This window comes from Rhincodon typus, chromosome 1, assembly GCF_021869965.1.
Source record: "Rhincodon typus isolate 14 chromosome 1, sRhiTyp1.1, whole genome shotgun sequence".
Taxonomy (NCBI): Eukaryota; Metazoa; Chordata; class Chondrichthyes; order Orectolobiformes; family Rhincodontidae; genus Rhincodon; species Rhincodon typus.
Window position 1 is genome coordinate 153,766,424 of NC_063332.1, and position 19,840 is coordinate 153,786,263.

At 39.6% G+C, this 19,840-nt stretch overlaps 1 protein-coding gene across 1 annotated transcript; it reads left to right on the forward strand.

Annotated features, from left to right (window-relative positions):
• The first annotated feature begins 92 nt into the window (after positions 1 to 92).
• On the forward strand, positions 93 to 17,895 carry mgarpa (mitochondria localized glutamic acid rich protein a). Its single transcript, XM_048599367.1, has 6 exons — positions 93 to 191; positions 1,713 to 1,818; positions 8,001 to 8,009; positions 11,305 to 11,517; positions 15,323 to 15,535; positions 17,725 to 17,895. The coding sequence occupies exons 1-6, from the start codon at positions 102 to 104 to the stop codon at positions 17,754 to 17,756; spliced, it is 663 nt and encodes a 220-aa protein (XP_048455324.1). The 5' UTR covers positions 93 to 101; the 3' UTR covers positions 17,757 to 17,895.
• Positions 17,896 to 19,840: the final 1,945 nt, after the last annotated feature.

The following is a 19,840-nucleotide window of genomic DNA, read 5'->3' on the forward strand; positions in this document are numbered from 1 at the left end:
TATTATCCATCAGTGTTGGTAATAATAATGAGGTCTAAATTCAACTGTATCTGGTTCTTACACTGATGACTTTGCATTCCTTTGCAGCATCCATTCGCCAGATGTCTTCTGGTGGCCCTCCAGGATCATCAAGCGAGAACATGCTGTACACACTGATGATTGGTGCTGTGATTGCAGGCGGAAGTGTTTATGTAAGACACAGTTTCATTAAATACATTTCCACATAAATGACTTACAAGACTGTGGTCTTCTGCTTTGAACAATAGGTCATACTTCTTGCTCAGCTGCAGGTTGTGTGTTTAGGATAGAAATGCAATACTGTACTAATGTGCCTCCTGACTTGTTGCAGTCATGTGACCTCTATCAAGAAGTATTCACTGCAGGTATCCATCTTAACAGCTAGTTCACTAATGACACAGTAGAAGCCAGACTGTTGCCCTGTGAGCTCATGACATGGTGTCAAAGTGGAGCTGAGACTGAGTTATCATGCAATGTGGAGAAGTACAACTCTTAAGAGATGAACATATAAATGCTCAGAGCTGCTGAATTCTGCTAAAAACCACAGAAAAGGTACAAAAAAGCAGTCTGCAGCGAAATCACTGGGGGGGACACAACATTACTCTTGCGGGGCTGGGGTAAATGAAAGGTGTAATAAAAAGAACTTTCTACTCAATGACAAACCTACAAGCGTGCAACAGATTTAATTAACAAGGCCAAGAAGGTAAGAGTAGCTACAATGTATCAATACTGGGGAGAGACTGTTTCAAAGTGTATTTCACATTAAGTCTCTCTCAATATAGAGGAAACAAAAACTGCAGTAATTTTGCAAAACTTGAGCCTTGTGAGTGTAAATTATGAACGTATGTGTTCAGTAATAGAGCCCAAGGTGACAAGATAATCAATTTCTACAAGAGTGAAGTGGTCTACTCACAGCTTTGTCCATAGCCTGTATGGGATGTCATCTGTCATCAGTGCTTTTTAGCTCACTTAGCTTGATACTGATGACAAGCATAGCACTGACTGATGCAGTCCTTGATTTCATTGCTTATGTTGGGCCAATAGTGTACTCTTTAGCCTTCCTCAGACTCCAGGCCTTGGTCACTTGAATAGATGCACTTTAGCACCTCTCGTTTCAACTTCTTTGGGATAATGTCTCCATTTCCTTTGTACAATAGGCCATCCTGGGCTGTCCATTCACCTCTGCATGATCAGTGTACTCTTATGATTCCAGGAGAGTCCTTGATGCTTTTAGACTATCCATTCATCAATATGTCTTGTAGATTTGGAGAGTTTCATCTTGTTGGGTAGTTCACTTGTCTATTAAAATCTGAGTCTTTGCTGAATTGGTGACTTCCAGAATGTGTAGCATTGTGGATTCACAACCAAGATTCTTTGTGCACCAAACTCTCTAGTTCACTTTGGGTGTAGAGTGATGGTGAATTGCTCTCCACTGAAAGAGAAATTTGGAGATTGTTGACTTAAAACACATCCTTAAATATCCAAATCAGTAGTTGCAGAGCAGTGCTAGAAAGGATCCACTTGCAGATGACCTTTCTGGTCTCCCCAGCAGGGTGTGGTGATGTGGTTTGAAAACACGCAAACAGGACAGAAATAAATGACTTCTTTTCCGTATGAATTATGTGTAGGTATATGGGAAAGATCTCTGACATTAATGCATTTCAGATTATTAATGTTGTATTATGTTAATGTAGACATACAAAGTTCTCCACAAGGACAAAGCCAGGTACAATGAGAGAGTTGCAGAGATAATGGGACGCCCGAAGAGTGAATGGACAGCTAAGGAGTGGCGACCAAAGCGTGAGTTACTTTCTTATTTTCGTACTCCTCAAGCTGTCAGGTCTTTATTTACTTGGTGCACTTCAGTTTGTTGTCAGCAACTGCATTTTTTGTGGTTGGTTGGCTCGCCGAGCTGGTTCGTTGTTCCGCAGACGTTTCATTACCTTGCTGGGTAACATCATCAGTGCAGTCTCTGATGAAGCGCTGTTGTGTTTTCTCGCCTGGTATTTGAATCCTGGTGCCTGTTGAGCTGGATTACCTCACTTCCAGTTTTCCTTCGCAGTAAAGTATACATAGGGTCTAGCTCTATGTGTTTGTTGTTGGCTTTCTTAGTGGAGAACCAGGCCTCTAGGAATTCCTGTACTTGTCTCTGCTTGGCCAGTCCCAGGATCCTGGTGTTGTCCCAATCGAACTGGTGGCTTTCCTTATCCATGTGGATGGATCTGAGTGAGTATAGGTCGTGTCTTTTTGTTGCTAGCTGATGTTCATGTACTCTTGTGGCTAATTTTCTTCCTGTATGTCCAATGTAGTGTTTGTCGCAGTCTTTGCAGGGAATCTTGTATATGACATTGGTCCTGTCCATAGTGGGTAATGGGTCTTTGGCTCGGATTAGCAGTTGGCGAGCCAAAGACCCACTACCCACGATGGACAGGACCAACGTCATATACAAGATTCCTTGTAAAGACTGCGACAGACACTACATTGGACAGACAGGAAGGAAACTGGTCACAAGAGTACACAAACATCAACTAGCACCAAAAAGACATGACCAATACTCACTCATCTCCATCCACATGGATAAGGAAAACCACCAGTTCGGTTGGGACAACACCAGGATCCTGGGACTGGCCAAGCAGAGACAAGTACAGGAATGCCTAGAAGCCTGGTTCTCCACTGAGAAGGCCATCTACAAACACATAGAGCTAGACCCTATATATACTCCACTGCGAAGGAAAACTGGAAGTGAGATAATCGTGCTCAACGGACACCAGGGTTTAAATAACAGGCGGGAAAACACAACAGCACTTCTTCGGAGGCTGCACTGATGATGTTTCCTAGCAGGGTAATGAAACGTTTACGGAACAATGAAACCGGTTCGGCGAGCCAACCAACCACAACATCCACAACCCGAGTTACAAATCTACTCCACCCTTAGAATTGCATTTTTTGCTTGGCTTATGTGAATTGGGGTAATTTGGTGTTACTTAGACATTTGGTTGGTCTGACTAATCTAAGCTGTGGCATCAACATAAATTGTCTAAAATTTTGTTCACAGAAGGTAAAACTTCAGAGAATTGCAAGTAAGGCTTCTTTTCAGTTGTAACCTACAGAAAGAAATAAAAAGAAAATAAGAAGACTGTCAGGCCCATAGATTGAACCAATATAGTGTGGAGCTGGAGGAACCCAGCTGCTGTGTTGCCTCTGGCTCCAGCATCTGCAGTTCTTGCTATCTCCGAGTGGCTTAACACCTGTAGATTGCCCTGACAATAGACTGGGGACCTATGTACTCTGAGCCAGAGTAATACTTCCACCAGAGAAAGGCAGGAAAACAGAAATTTAGACCTACCTCTCGGAACACTGCTGTTTTGTGGATATTATAAACTTAAGCTACTTGTCCACGCACTTACATTTGTGTATAACCTCTAATATAGTAGAACATCCCAAAGCACTCCACATGAATGTTATCTAACAAAATTTGACACTATATCACATTAGGGGATATCTTAACAGACAACCAAAAGCTGAAGCAAAGAGGTCATTTTTAAGATCCATCGTAAAAGCGAAGAGTGAGAGGTGGAGAGATTTGTTCAAAAATTTCCAGAGCTTAAGATCTTGGCAGTTGAAGACATGGTCAGCAATGTAGAAATAATAAAACGTGGGATGGACAAGGAGGAGAGGAGTAGGAGAATGGTGTGATCTAATGAATGGGAGCCTGCAGACAGGTCAAGAAGAATGGGAAAGATTAGTTTTCCTTGTCACAGCCACTCATCTCCACTTATTAAAGTCCCTTTTAAAGTATGGTACCAAATGGAGGTCAGACCCATGGAGGAGGAAGGGGAGGATAGGGGAGATTTGGAGAGCAAAATGCATAAATGGGTTTTTGTCTGACTGGCATGATTCTGCAGGGATATGTGCTGGGGCCTCAGATTTTTACAAGTTCCCTCAATGATTTGGATATTGGGAATGAACGCATGTGGCTACATCTGCAGACAACACCAAGCTAGGTGGAAAAGTATGTTGTGAAGAAGACATAAGGAAGTTGAAGGTGGATATAGATAGATGAGTGAGTGGGCAAGTATCTGGTAGCTTAACTATAATGTGGGAAAATACAAACTTTGGCATGAAAAAGCAGAGTAATATTTAAACCTAAAATGACTGCAGAATTCTGAAGTGTAGAGGGATACAGGTGTTCTTGTCCATGAGTCAGTATGTAGGTACTCCTATTTTAGATGTTTTTAATCAACCTATTCAGTGATATTATGACACATCTCTGGAGTAGGTGTGACTTGAACCTGGGCGTCTTATCTCAGAAGTAGGGACACTATCAGTGTACCACAAGAGACCCCTGGTAATCCTCCTTACATTTTTTATTAACTATTTTTCCTAATCAACCTCTTCAGTGATGTTATTACATACCTCTGGAGCAGGTGGGACTTGAACCTGGGCCTCCCAGACCAGGGTAGGGATACCACCACTGTGCCACAAGAGTCCTGGTATTTTTTTCTAAAGGCATGTAAATGCATTGCAGGCAGTTCAAATGAGCTTTATAGACTGATATCTGTAACGAGTGGGTTAACTTATGAGGACAGGTTAGACTTAATTGCACGAGAATTTAGAAGAGTGAGGGGTGACATTGTTAAAAAAAAAGTCACTTTCACAGAGTCATAGAGTTATACAGCAGGGAAATAGACCCTTTGGTCCAACTTGTCCATACCAACGAAGTTTCCCAAATTAAACTACAGCCACTTGCCTGCCTTTGGCCCATATCCCTCTAAACTTTTCCTAGTCATGTACTGATCTAAATGTCTTTTAAATGTTGTAACTGTACCTGCATCTGGCAGTTCATTCCACATACGAATCACCGACCATGTGAAAATGTTGCCCCTCAGGTTCCCTTTAAATCTTTCTCCTCTCACCTTAAACATATGCCCCCTACTTTTGAACCAAAACCTAATGTCTATATTTCCTCCACTTTCAATCCAAGTTCATAAATGCTAATGATACATTATAAACCTTTATCATACTTCGAAAAAATATTTTGAAAGTTCTGTTTTGTCAAAAATGACAGAGAGGGAAAAAACTATTAAGTGTCAGTTTGCTTCTGTGGTAACTGATAGATAGACACATATTGAGATGAAATTGGAATTTGATAAATGTGCAAAATTAACATAATGGATTGGTAGCCAGATTTGTACAATGCCCGTTGAGAATTCAAGCTGATAGAAATTTAAATTACAGATATGAAAAGAGCCTGCCTTATTCATAATGTAGGTGTCTGTTGACTTCTAAAAGCCAGGGAAATCAAAATAGCTCCTTTCATATTTCTCTTGGGTAATTTGGAAATTATATTTATGGAGCAAAAATAATAAATGCAAACCACGATACCTCACTGTATTTAAAGTTAACATCAATGTCTTATTACCTGTGGTTCACTGTTTGTGCTGTTTGGTTGACATCCTAACCATTTGGAAAAGGTGCATTCTGGTGCTGCTGAGAGGGTAAGAAGAATTCAGTTAGTTTAAGGAATGTTGAAATTGAAATTGAAATTGCACCATAGTGTAAGAATTTAGAAATATTAATCAAGCTTCTTGCTGAGGAGAGAACAGGTTAAACTACATTCCTTGGTATTGTACCTCCCTTAACATTGAGTCTATTTGACTGAGTGTGACATCAAAGGGCCCTGGCAAAATGCATGTCAATGGGAATGATAAGGGAAACCTTGCTGCTGGATGGAGTTCTACCTGACATAAAAAAGCAATGATTGTAGTTATTGGAGGTCAGTCGTTGCAGCTTCAGGACCTCTCTGCAGGAGTTCCTAACGATAGTGTCCTAAGCCCAACCATCTTCAGCTGCTTCATCAATGACCTTCCCTCCATCATAAGGTTAAAGTGAGGTGTTCACCCAAGATTGCACAATGTTCAGTGCCATTCACAACTCCTCAGATACTGAAGCAGTCAATGTCCAAATGCAGCAAGACCGAGACAATATCTAGACTTGGGCTGACAAGGGGCAAATAAAATTTGCACCACAGAAGTGCCAGGCAATGGACATCTCCAATAAGAAGGAATCTAAACATTGCCCTTGTCATGAAATGGCATTATGATCACCGAATCACCCACTATCAACATCCTGGTCATTACCATTGGCCTGAAACTAATCTGGACTAGCCATTTAAATAATGTCTACAAGAACAGGTCAAAGGCTAGGAATTCTGCAGTAAATAACTCACCTCTTGACAAAGTCAGTCCACCATCTCCAAGGCATAAGTCAGGAATGTGATGGAATACTCCCCACTTACCTGGATGAGAGCAGCTCCAACAATATTCAAGAAGCTCGGCACCACCAGGACAATTTACATGATTGGTGTCACATCGTAAACATCCACTCCTTCCACCACCAGTGCTCAGTAGCATCATCTACAAGATGCGCTGCGGAAATTGACCAAAGCTCCTCAGACAGCACCTTCCAAACCCACTATCACTACGATTTAGAAGGAAAATGGCAGCAGATACATGGGAGCATCGTTACCTGAAAGTTCCATTCACAACTGGTCACCATCGTGACTTGGAAATATACCCCTATTCCTTCGGTACCTCTTGGTCACAAGCATGGAATTCCCTCCCTAATGGCATTGCGAGTCTGTGGACTGCAGAAGTTCAAAGGCAATTCACTACTATCTTCTGAAGGGCAACTAGGGATGGGCAATAGCCTCTGGCCCTGCCAGTGAGGCCAACATCACATATGAATAATTATTATTAAAAAAGAGCCATTAACACTAAAGATACTTTCAATGCTTCGTATTGTTCTTAGCCAAAGCTCCTGGATGATTTTCTGAGAATTTCTTTTTCGCAAGTCTATGGGCTTATTTAACATTTAAAGAGTGAACAGTGCATAGTGTCAAAATATTGTAATTCAAGATAGGAATCTTCTCCCATGCTATTCCAAACAAAGGAAATCAACAAGATAATCAAAAGTTTCCAAATGTTGCTCTTAGACATTGTGTAGTACCTTGACACATGAATGAAAATTCAATTCAGATATCATAAACTAATCTTCAATTGTGAGGATGATGTATGTCAGTGAAATTGAGACTGGCCTGTAGCCACAGAGGGTAAGACTCAGATTTTGATGGATTTTGCTTTGGTCCTTGCAGTTGTGCAATGAGCAGATGTCTCAGGCAAGTCTTTGCCCCCTGAAAATTCTTGCAGCATTTGGATAATAGAGGCTTTGCTACATTAAAATACAAGCATTTAAATAATGTATCATTCGCGCTTCCATTCTGCTAACATACTTATTGCATATCACTTCTCTTCAAAGTATTATCACATATTAGTGAATGGATTATTCAGACGGTTATTACATAAACTGGTACAATAAAAATCTGAGATAACGAAAGCCTGTGTTCCTGTTTTTAAAGAGTTAAATAGCAGTTGCACACAGGTTGTTTGCAATATCATCTAGAGAGGTTAATGATGAGTCTATACAGATTATGTCGTAATTATGAACAGTGGTTTTAGATAGATCCCAGGCATCCATTCAAGCCTCATGCCTTATGTAAATTGGTATTTCCCAAGGCAGTGTCAAATATCTAGGGTGCTCATGATCACTGTATTAAAGTGACTGCTTACATTGTGCTTAATCATATTTATTCAAAGGCCTGAAGTAACATTTCAGATTCAGTTTAGCCCTTCAAGGCCTCCTCTTTTTCTTGGAAGGAAGTTGTATTAGACTGCTTGTACTTCGTTTCACAAACCAATCCATTCAGAGAATGAAAATAAAGATGGTGCAAATTAGAAAAGTACAAATTACAGTGTAAATCACATCTATAATGGGAAATTGTACCTTCCTCCACTTGAAAGTGATCTCTGCTCCACGCAATACTTCGGCATGAACTTCATGCTCCTTTAACTAAAAATGTTAAAATTATTAGCCTTTCATTAACAAATTTCTTTTTCTTTCCCTTGTCCTGTTTATGTTTACAGAAGAAGATGGTGAGTACATATAAATTACTACACATTATTGCTTACAGTTACTAATGTACAGGGTTATGGAAGAATTTTTCATTCTGAGAGGTGATGCAGACAGTTCTGTGATTCTGTAATTTGTTGCATGAAACAATAACAAATCACATTTTCAAATTTTCCTTAAGAACGATGCCCATGCACAACTACAAGCTGCATCTAACTATTCACCATTCTAAAATGGCTTGTGTTAACTCATGGTTTTTTTTGAGATGTTCTAATTACTATGCAGCTAAGTACATGTTTTCAATATAACCTAGACAGTGGCTTGCACTGTATGTAATATTTGTAGTTTAGAATGTGCTAAAACCTTAGCTTCCATTATGAAGGAACTGTAACCCAAATTAGTGTGGGCCGAGAACGTTCCTTTCAAAGAAGAGTGTAAAAATGTAGGATGCACCCAACAAATGTACCACTTGTAACAATCACACCAAAACTGGAACTTGAGCACCCCAAGAAATACGTTTTCAATTAACTGACAGATTAAAGGTAGCAGTGCCAGTCACAATGCACCATTTGAACAATTCCCAGCAAACATAACGTTTCAATGAAGAGCAAAATACTTTGGATGCTGAAGATCTGAAATAAATATACTGGAAACATTCAGAAACATCTACAGAGACGAAAGTAGAGTTACTGTTTCACGTTGTAACCTTTCATCAGAACTGGGAAAAGTTGGAAATGTAATAGTTTTTGTGCAGGCAAAACCGGGGAGGATAGAAAATCATAAATAATAGGAATCTACTAGTTACAGTAATCCTGGGGTGAAGTGCTAAAAATAAATGAGTTCCAGGAAGATTATATTTGTTAAAGCAACTGCATTTCTGTACGATACTCTTGACTCTCTCAAAGTGCGTTGTAAGTACCAGAGATGGGTTCAGTTGCAGTTCTGATGCATGAGATCATTCCGCTTTCCCTGTTGTCAGATTAACCCCTGCCCCAATTCTCCATGAAACAAAAGTAACTTGTAGAATGAGGTGGAAACCCATCAAAAATGGGTCCTGCCCTGAGTGTTTTGTCTGCTTTTCCTCATAGTTTTTCAAATCCAATGCAGGGATTGTGGACTAATTGGGATCATAATGTTTTGAAAATCAAATTAGACAAAAAAAATTCCACACATTAAAAGTTGCTATATACCTTCATGTATGCACAAACATATATGCACACATATAGGTGCAAATATGTGCAAACCTGTTAAATGCACAGAAAATAGCCAGACTCAAGAGTTCCATTACAAAATGCAATGTTCCCTCTTCAATACTCCACTAATATTTTTATTCCACATTCTGTGAATAGTAATCTTTCATACCTGAGATATTAATTTATGTAAGCCATTGATAGGTCAGTCTAGAATCCTAACATCAAGAAGGAGAGAATACTGAATATGGTGGAACAGGATCAACAAAGATAGAAACTATATTTAAAATAATTGTAAAGGAAATGCAGTAGTAAATTTCTTTTGTTCTTCTGTGCTGAGAAATTTAATCTTTTACATTTCTTCTACCCACCCTTCCCTTTCTCTATGGTAATATGTGACTCCAGGATAGATCTAATCTCTGGTTTGATTTTGTTTGAGCAAGTCTGGGCAGTTTGAGAGTAATCCTTCTTGTTCTTCCCTCTTATGTATATTCTCTTGTCTCAGTGTTTATGTTAGATAGTAGCTTTTGTATTTGCTTTAGTTACCTTTTCATCATCGATCATAACCTTTGCAACAAAATGTGCCTGTTTCAATTTTTAGTTCCACAGGACAACAATGGCTAATAATAAATGTGGATCTGTGAGTTCCTTTTCAGAATTTCTTTTATCTTTTATGTACACTTTACAGAGTAAAATGCCAAGAATTCATCAGTCCAAATGTCGATGTATAATTGGATACTGGGGTAGTCCTCTTATGATTTTTGAGTCCCAAAGGGATTTTTATTTTTCTGAATAAGTGCTTACTTACTGCCAGCAATGCATCAAAAATAACTTGTTAATTTTTAACAGAAGTAGAGTTTGACCTGTCCAACCATTAAATGAAATTTTGTATTTGCGGCGGTGAGTAAGAAATTAGAAGCACACCTTTCACAATTACTGCATTTTATTTGGTTAGCCTTTTTGAATGCTAAACATATTTTCTATGTCAATTGTTATAAGTTTTTATGTTTATTCATCTGCTACTGTCTCTTATGCAGTAATCCCTTCCTATAACTCTGTCTGATGGACCACCACGCATATGGCTCCCTTATGATTGGGAGGGTCCATATACTGCAGTCCTTGTAACATGCCCCTTATCATGATATTCCTCATTTAACTCCCAGAGATCTTTTACGTGACAATAAAAGGATATTGTATTTGTATTGTAAAGAGGGGAATTACTGTTGTCAGTGTTGTTTGCTGTTTTGTTCTTTCTCTCCTGTTCTGAGTTTAGGCTAATGATTGTCATTTTTTCTTTAATGAATTGCATGCCTGTAGCATGGCAGATTAATTTGGCATGGAGGCTTATAAGTGATTTGCTTTTGTATTTTTGACTTAGATAGGAGACTTCACCCCAGTCATCATTATGAATAAACTTAAAGTGATCTACTATTGTGAATGTATGCCTGCTGATGCAGTGCTGTTTGCCATGGGGGATTTTAGCATGACATTCATCAGGATCTTCGTGTTGCAATTATCTCAAGTCTCAACTTTGACAATTATTTTGAGTATAACAAAATTTCCCTCCTTTCCTCCAAATCGCTGTCCTCATCTTCTCTACATGCTGCATCTTGTCACACCAAGGCTCAATTGACACATGCTGCCCTGTGACACCTTGTCCAAATAGCCATTCTTCATGAGTGAGTGCAGGCTGAGCATTAGCAGTGATGATAATCTCTTACAGTATAATGAACGTCACAGCTAATTGTGGTCATGACCTCAACTGTCTTCTCCTTCACCCCACCCCCCAACAAATTCCATTCTTGGGAAAATTGATCAATATTGATTAGTGGGGTAGGGAGGATGGGGAATTAGATTGATTGACTGATTTATTCTGTATTTTTGATCCAGCAGAGCTGAGAGCAGCAACAGCTTCGCCTGAAGTTTGCTAATGCAGCACTGGTAATATGTGTTAGTAACAGATCATAGTGACCAGAGCAGCACCCAGATTATTTGAACAGCAGGTGTACTTCACTGTGGATTCTGTATACAGCATTGCATCAGTCTGACTGGGGCAAAGTTCCTCTTTAAGTGTAGCTAATACAGAGCCTGGATATATTTTGACATGGCGATGTTGATCTGTTGTTAGAATCGGTTGAAGTCCAGTTTCCTGACGTTGTTGGAACGAGTGAAGAGGCCTCGGAGTCAGCAACAGAAGAGGTCAAAATTCCTACAGCTGAAAGTGTCGTGCAAGCTGAAAGTTCTGCACTGGTTGTAGAACCTAATGAGAGCCCATTGGAGGGCAAGGCTGTTGTGGAAAAGGCAGTGATAGAAGTTCTGCCCCCGCCTGCTTCAGTCAAAGGTTAAAAACCTTTCCAGCCAGAAATCATAAATTTCAATAGAAATATATCATTGGCTCATCTTTTGCTCAGTAGATGGATGTTCCCTTTGTCAGCCTACGCAGATTCATTTTACCTATAACATTAGCTAATGCAATTTCTCTTCCCCACAGAGTCCACTCCTGACAAAAATAATATGATGCCCTAAATAAATCTAACCAAAGAATTAAGAGTATATAGCAATAGTTAAGAAAAACATAGCAAAACATTCATAAATCAAATTGACTGGATAATTAACAATCAGGATACATTATAATGGTATCAGCGCTTTAATTTGAAAATTCTTTTGAAACTGATTTATATTTTTATGATCTAAATGCAGAAAATATGTCCATGTGTGGAATAATGTTCTAAATAATTCAAAACAAAAATTCAATATATGTTCATAATTACTTTTCTGCATTTTATAATTTTCTTCAATTGAGTGATAAGATCAGGGTGAATCATGTGAATTATTTTTTAACAATTTTGTGAAATACAGCTGTAGTAGGCTGACAATGGAAGAATAATAATTTACCTCCTCTTGAATATTATGAAGTTTCCCTGGCTAGTGTTCATTTTTAGTGATAGAGACTAATATACAAACTAAATTATTTGTATGGATTAATAATCTTCAGCATGAAATACAAGCACCGACACACTGACCACTTTGGAGATTATCTCTTAATCATCATTCTATGGCTTTCAATGTGAGCACTTGTAAAATTTCCTATTGATAACTTGAACTATTTCCTACATTTATTAATGTGCCCTCCTACACACTCCTTGCACATACTATTTTAATATGACATTTAGAACCTAATTATGATATTTTTATTTATGATGTGTACTATTCCAAAAATATATTGTGTGTAGAATTTATTCCATAAACTATCTTAAACTATGGACATGCTATTTATATTGGACAGTTGAAATATTTACCTGCTTGTATCAATATATAAGCTTTCATCATCCTGTACATATAGTTCAAGTGGACAATAGGTCTAAATTGTTACAATTGCACTGTATAATAATAGTGTAAGGAATAATAATAGCCTACATTTTGATGTTAACGTGGTGAGCTACTGGTTCTTGCCATTATATGAGCATGGAACAGCAATTTAAGGGGCATGCCAAATGCCTTTTTAGAGAGACCTGGGGGTTCAGGTATATCATTCTTTGAAAATTGTGTCACAGATAGACAGGATGGTTAAGAGGCATTTAGGATGCCTGCCTTCAATGCTCAAACCTTTGAGAATAGGAGTTGGGACGTCATGTTGAGGGTGTACAGGGCAATGGGGAGGTCTCCTCTGGAGTACTGTGTGTAGTTCTGCTCGCTGTGTAGGAAGGATATTATTAAACTGGAAAGGGTTCAGGAAAGATTTATCAGGATGTTGCAGTAATGGAGAATTTGAGTTATAAAAATAGGCTGGGACTTTTTTCATTAGAGCATAGGAGGTTGAGGGATGACCTAATGGAGGTTTATAAAATCATGAGGGGCATGGCTAAGGTGAATAGCAAAGGTCTTTTCCTAAGCTGGGGGAGTTCAAAACTATGGGGCATATTTTTAAGGTGAGAGGAGAAAGACTTGAAAAGGACATGAGTAGCAACTATTTTAGACAGAGAGCGGTTAGTGTGTGGAATGAATTGTCAGATGAAGTGGTGGATGCAGGTACAGTTGCAACATTCAAAAGACATTTGGATAAGTACATGAATAGAAAAGGTTTGGTGGGATATAGGCCAAATGAGGGCGTGTGGACTAGTTTAGTTTGGGAACATGGTCACCATGGACTAGTTCGACTGAAGGGTCTGTTTCCATACTATATGACTCATTATGTCATCTTCACAACATATTTTCTTACTTATGTATGCATCATCTGTAAATTTAGCCACCATACCTTTGCTCCTCTCATTTAAGTCCTCGAAGTAAAGTGTAAAATGTTGAAGGCCCAACACAAATGTGGGACCCTCCTCTACTTACCCTGCAAATCTGAAAAAGACCCATTTATGCACACACTTTTTTTCCATCAGCCAGCTCATCTTCTGTCCATGCTAGTATATTACCCAGTATACCATGAGATTTCACTTTGCACAATAATTTTTTATGTGGAATATTGTTGAATGCTTTCTGGAAATCCAACTGCAGTATATCAACAGACTCTTCTTTATCCAAATCACATATTACTCCTTAAATTTCCAATGATAGGGGATTTCCATTTCACGAAAATCCATGCCAACTCTTCCCAATTATCTTGAGTTTTCCCACATTGCCCAGTTGCAACCTCCTTAATGATCAATTCTAACACCTTCCCAATTCAGACATCAAACTAACCAGCCCATAGTTTCTTGTTTTCTGTCTTCCTCCTTTCTTGAATATGGGGGTTATATTTCCCATTTCTAATGGAACTTTTCCAAAATCTAACAAGTTTTGAAAAATTAACATCAACACATCGACTACCTGATGAGCTACCTCTTTTAAGACACTTGGGTAAAGTACATCAAGCCCTGAAAACTTATCAACCACCAGCTCCATCAATTTGTTCGGTACTGCTTCTCTAGTGATTTGATTTCACCAAATTCCTGTCTTCCTTTGACCTCCTGATTTACAGGTATTTCTGGGATTTTTTTTGTATCCTCTATTGTGCAGACAGAAGCAAAATATTATTCTTTACATCTACTACTTTATTGGCACTATTAACTCTCCATTCTCACCCTCTGGAGGACCTATGCTCACATTACTTACTCCTTCCCTTTCTAGATTACTGCAGAAAGTCGTGTCATCTGTTTTTACATTTCTCGCCAGCTTCCTCTCATGCTGTGTTGATATTAAATAGTAGCTTTAGAATGCAGACTTTCCACCACAAATCTTAACCATTGCAGCAAGTTTGATAATAAATACGGAATTGTAATTTCCTTTTCAGAATGTTTTGGGTTTTGTTTGTTATTCTACACTTTGTAGTGTAAGATGGTAAGGATCCATCCACACAAAGCAGGATGCCAGGGATAGTTCTCTCGCTTTTCTCTTCCAGTTCCATTGGGAATGATCTTTTTCCCAAAATGACTGATTGCTTGTGAAGTTTACGAAATGAAATAAAAAATAATTACTTTGCAACAGAGGGAGAGTTAGCAAACCTGTTCAGCAAAAATATTTAAATGACAGATATGAACAAAACAATACAAGCAAATAATTAAGAATCGAAAGAACTGCGAATGCTGTAAATCAGAAACAAAAACAGAAGTTGCTGGAAAAGCTCAGCAGGTCCGGCAGCATCTGTGAAGGAAAAAATCAGAGTTAACGTTTTGGGTCGAGTGATCCTTCCTCAGAACACTAAAGCAAATATTTAACTTATTTTGAAAGCCATATATATCTCCCCTCCACTATTTGCTGGCTTAAATCATCTCCATGAGTTGCTGAGTAATGCATTGGAGGATCTAATCAATGGCACTGGGGCTGACTTTTATGTCCATCTAATGCTTTGGCTGAGGCCAGATAATGCAGCACTGAATTAGATAACAATATGGGACCTCTGGGCTGTATGGTTTTGAATGAATTACTGCAAGTTGGCCTTGACTTTATACCACAATGTAATATGGGTGACAAAAAAATCAGTAACCTGTTCTACTTGTCTCTTTGTTCTCATTGACAAAGTTAAAATGAAAATCTGCTCCTTTATTCTTCAAAATATTCTGCTCCAAGCATTCATTCTGAATGGGGTAAAGTTTCACTTTAAGTTTAGCTAATACTGTGTCGTGATATATTTTGACATGATTGTGTTGAACTATGATTAGAACCAGATGATGACCGGTCTGTTGAGATGGTTGAAGCTTCTGAAGAGGCTACAGAGTCAGGAATAGAAGAAATCAAAGTCCCCACAGCTGACAGCATCGAGCAACCTCATAGCCCTTCAACAGTTGTAGAACCTACAGAGATCCAGCTAGAGCGGGAGACCAAGACGTCGATTGCAGATCAAAAGGATGAGTTACAATCTAATGAAATCAAAGGTTAAACAATCCCTCTTGAAATGAATTTTATACCTAAGTTGAAGTATATGATGATCCTGGGTTATTTAAATCTCCATCTCACCCTTGTCCTCACTCCTTCTGACTTTACAGCTCTTCTGTTCTCGCTCAATATAAATACTCCTTTTCCTGGCCATTCCTTTGACTTTGCTTTCGCACATGGTCTGTCTATTCTCCTCATCTGAATCACTTGCATGACTGCATCTCTACACTTTCTTTTTATCCCTTGACTGCTCACATTCCCCCTTCCAACTGTAGTTTTTTGTATGTTAGCCCTTGGATACTTCCACAAGTCACAGACAGATTCATTTTCACGCACCAGCTAGCTAGCATTTAGCCCTCCATTTGCTCCGGCAGTTCTGCAGCTTTCAGTTTGCCCAACAAGCCTTCTTGTCAGCTTTTGAAGCCCTAGTTCATGCCAAAACATGTATTCCCTCCCACCCTGGTTTTTTCCTTTAGTACATGCCTTATCGTCACTCCCATAAGTTCAAAAGATGCAGAATTGAGCACATATGGTGCTTTGAAAGAGTTAGCTGTTTATCATCCTGCTCTTTGCCAAAACTGTGCACTGTTCCAACAACAAGGCATTTATGGATCACCTTGCCGTTGAAAATATTCCAAGGATCTATAGCAACAGTGTTACCAAACAAAATTTCACCCTGAACCAGGAGATATGGGGCAGATGACCAAACCTTTGGTTTGAAAAAAGTTAAGTTGAAGGAGTGTCTTAAAACCCAAAGATGTGCAGTTGAGGTGGATTGGCCATGTTAAATTGCCCCATAGTGTCCAGGGATGTGCAAGCTGGGTGGGTAAGCCATGGGAAATGCAGGGTTACAGGGATGGAGTAAGGAAGTTGATCTGGGTGGGATGCTGTTCGGAGGGTCCGTGTGGATTTGATGGCCTGAATGGCCTGCTTCCGCACTGTAGGGATTCTGTGATTCTAGAGGAAACAACAGAGTCAGAGAGATTTAGGAGAGCTTGAATTAGAGGGCAGCAGATGTTTTGGCGAGTTTTTGAGCTGGTGGGGATTATATCGATTCATGGGGTGTAGTCATGAAAGGCCACTATGTCCCAACAAAACTCATTTAATCATCAGCGACACCCCCATCACAAACTCTGGTTCCATCCTATCAAATTCCAATTCCTGCTCTCAAATGACCGTCTCGGGTTGAATCAGACCATTTGCAGCCTTGACATCTATTTAACCCTGAACTGCACTTCCAACTTCATACCTTCACTATTACAAAGAGTACCCCTCCTTTCCACTTACATAACATGACTTATATCTGCCCACCTCAGCTTATCTGTTACTGAAACCCTCACGCATGCTTTTGTTATCACCACATTTGAGAATGGCTATGCTCTCCTGGTCAGTCTCCCAACTTCCATTCTACAAAAGCTTGGGCTCATTTAAAGTTCTTGTCTGCATTTGAATGCACACAGGATCCTGCTCACCCATTGACCCGATATTCACCAACCTGTAAAGGTTCCCTGTCCATCAGTGCCTCAAATTTAAAGTTCTCAGCTTCAGTTTCAAATTTCTCCACACTCTTGCCCCTCTTTATCTCGCTCACCTTCTCGAGATCTATACACCTCCAAGAACTCTGAGATACTCGCAATCTGGACTCTTTTCTACCTTCTACTCCTGTTGCCCCACAATTGGTGGCCATATTCTTGATGGATTAGGCACTTAGTTCTGAAAGTCACTTCCTGAAGCTCCCTGCCACCATCTGTTTCCTTCCTTAAGACTGTCTTCAAAATGTTCCTCTTCGATGAAGTTTTCTCACATGTCTGAATGATGTCTTTTTTAGCTTGATGTCAGCTTTTGACTTATGAGCATGTGGTAGAGTATCTGATTAGTGTGAGGTGGGATAATTTGGCCACTTTAACCTAACATCTACTGTCACCTAACAGCTACTGAAAAGTTTGAATATTATTCAAAATCACCAGAAGTTCTAATGCGATGCTATTGTAAGGACATGACCGGAATGGTCTGAGGATGTTTATTCCAGTTTCAAGGGACAGATTCTGTACTGGGCTCACTGGGAGCTTCCCCCTGCTATGATGAACAAACACAATGTAAAATTCTGAATTATGTATCTTAATAAGCATCAGATTTACTACATTAAACTCTTAGTTCTACTGCCTTGTATGTCTTATCTGTCCATCAGAATGGTCGGGATGTTTCAATGCCCCAAAGTAATCTCCGCATGATTGTAAGATAACAAGGTGTAGAGCTGGATGAACACAGCAGGCCAGGCAGCATCAGAGGAGCAGGAAGGCTGATGTTTCGGGCCTAGACCCTTCTTCAGATTCTCCAGCATCTGCAGTTCCTACTATCTCCGCATGATTATGCTTTGTTTAAGCCGATTAAGTGACCTACCCGAAGCTGGCGTATCAATGCTGGCTTGTACAGAAAACATTCTTGCGCAGCAAGGAAACTCTGAATTCCTCAGTATCACATAACATTGAAATAACCGACACTTCTATGAAAACTAAGGGTTTTCATCTGAATATAAGAACTGACGAACCAAGAGCAGGAGTAGACCGGGCAGTCCCATGAGCCTGCTCTGTTTTTCAGTAAGATCAACCTCAACTTTATATTCCTGCCTGTTGAAGTGTGTTTCAGAATAACCGCAGAAACTAAGACACGGTTTCAATCATTTATTGTACATTCAAGAGCCACCTTGGGCAATCAAAGTGAACTGTCATTGACCCAGTGAGATTGATTCATAAACCCCAGTTAAGCATGTTGGCTCACAAAATTTACAAAGAATGCAATTATATTTACAAATAACTCATGAACTGCTTGTATCATCAAAGAACTGATTACCCTTAATGAAGCACTGATTGCATTAACAAAGAACTGATGAACTGTGTGTGTTAATTAAGAACAGTTTGCACTAATGGTGTAAGTTCACAGCACTTCACAAGCAGCTAACTCAATGTCTGTTACCTTGTTGCTAAGCTGTTGTTGGATCAACTTAATATTCTCTTGTGTTCCCCAGTGAGATTAATCCTCTGTCTAAACTTTGCTAATTTCTATATTATTTTCTAAATTAGCACTATACCTGTGAAACTTGCTGACCTTTCCCTTAACACTGCTCCCCATATCCCAAGAATCCTCTTTGGTACGGGGGGGGATGGGGGTGGGGGTGGGGGGGAGCGGTGGGGGATAGTGTGGGAAACAGCTTCTCACCATCCACCCCGTCAAGCCCAGTCAAAATCGATATGTATCAATGGTGTCTAAATTTATCAATTTGTGTCTCATTCTTTCAGTCTCTCCTTACAGGATAAGCCTATCAACTCAGATATCAATCTAGCGAACCTTTACTTGCAACCCCTCTGAGGCATATCCTTCCTTGGGAATGGAGACCAATGGAAAACCAAGGAATTCAGAGGTCTAAAAAGGGCCATGAAATGTCTTTTGGCAAACAGGATTAAGGAAATTCCCAAGGCGTTTCATACATATATAAAGAGTAAGAGGGTAACTAAGGAAAAGGTAGGTCCACTCATGGTGAAGGAGGGAATTTATGCATGGAGCCAGCGGAAGTGGGTGAGGTCGTTAATGAATGCTTTCCATCAATATTCACAAAAAGGACATGGTGGATGGTGAGTCTACAGAGGGGTATGTTAATTTTCTAGACCACGCCAGTCTAAAAAAGATGTTGGGTATTTTGAAAAGAATTAAGGTAGATAAGTCCCCAGGACTTAATGGGATCTATCCCAGAATACTGAGGGAGGCTGGTGAGGAAATTTCTGGGGCCTTGTATGAAATCTTTGTTACAGGAGAAGTCCCAGAGGACTGGAGAAAAGCTAGTGTTGTTTCTTTGTTTCAGGAGGGCAACAGGAATAATGCGAGAAATTACAGACTGGTGAGTCTTATGCCAGTGATAAGGAAATTATTGGAGAAGATTCTTAGGGGCAGGATTTGTTCACATTGGGAAAAAATATGGATTTATTAGCGATAGGTAGCTTGGCTTAATGCAGGGAAGGTTGCGTCTCACAAACTTGATTGAGTTTTTTGAGGAAGTGACAAGATGATTGATGAGGGCAGGGTGGTCAATGTCATCTATTTGTACTTTAGTTAGGCCTTTGACAAGGTCCCTCATAGCAGGCTGATACAAAAGGTGAAGCCACATGGGATCAGCAGTGAGGTGGTAAGATGGGTATAGAACTGGCTCAGTCTTGGAAAACAGAGAGTAGGAGTGGAAAGGTATTTTTTAGATTGGAGATCTGTTACCACTGGTGTTTGTAGGGATCAGTGCTGGGACCCCTGTTGTTTAT

Excerpts from the sequence above, each read along its gene's own strand:
- mgarpa (XM_048599367.1), top strand. The coding sequence starts at position 102 with ATGTCTTCTGGTGGCCCTCCAGGATCATCAAGCGAGAACATGCTGTAC. Across the intron at positions 11,518-15,322 it reads CCCGCCTGCTTCAGTCAAAG|AACCAGATGATGACCGGTCT; the intron begins GTTAAAAACCTT and ends AACTATGATTAG. Across the intron at positions 15,536-17,724 it reads ACAATCTAATGAAATCAAAG|AATGGTCGGGATGTTTCAAT; the intron begins GTTAAACAATCC and ends TCTGTCCATCAG.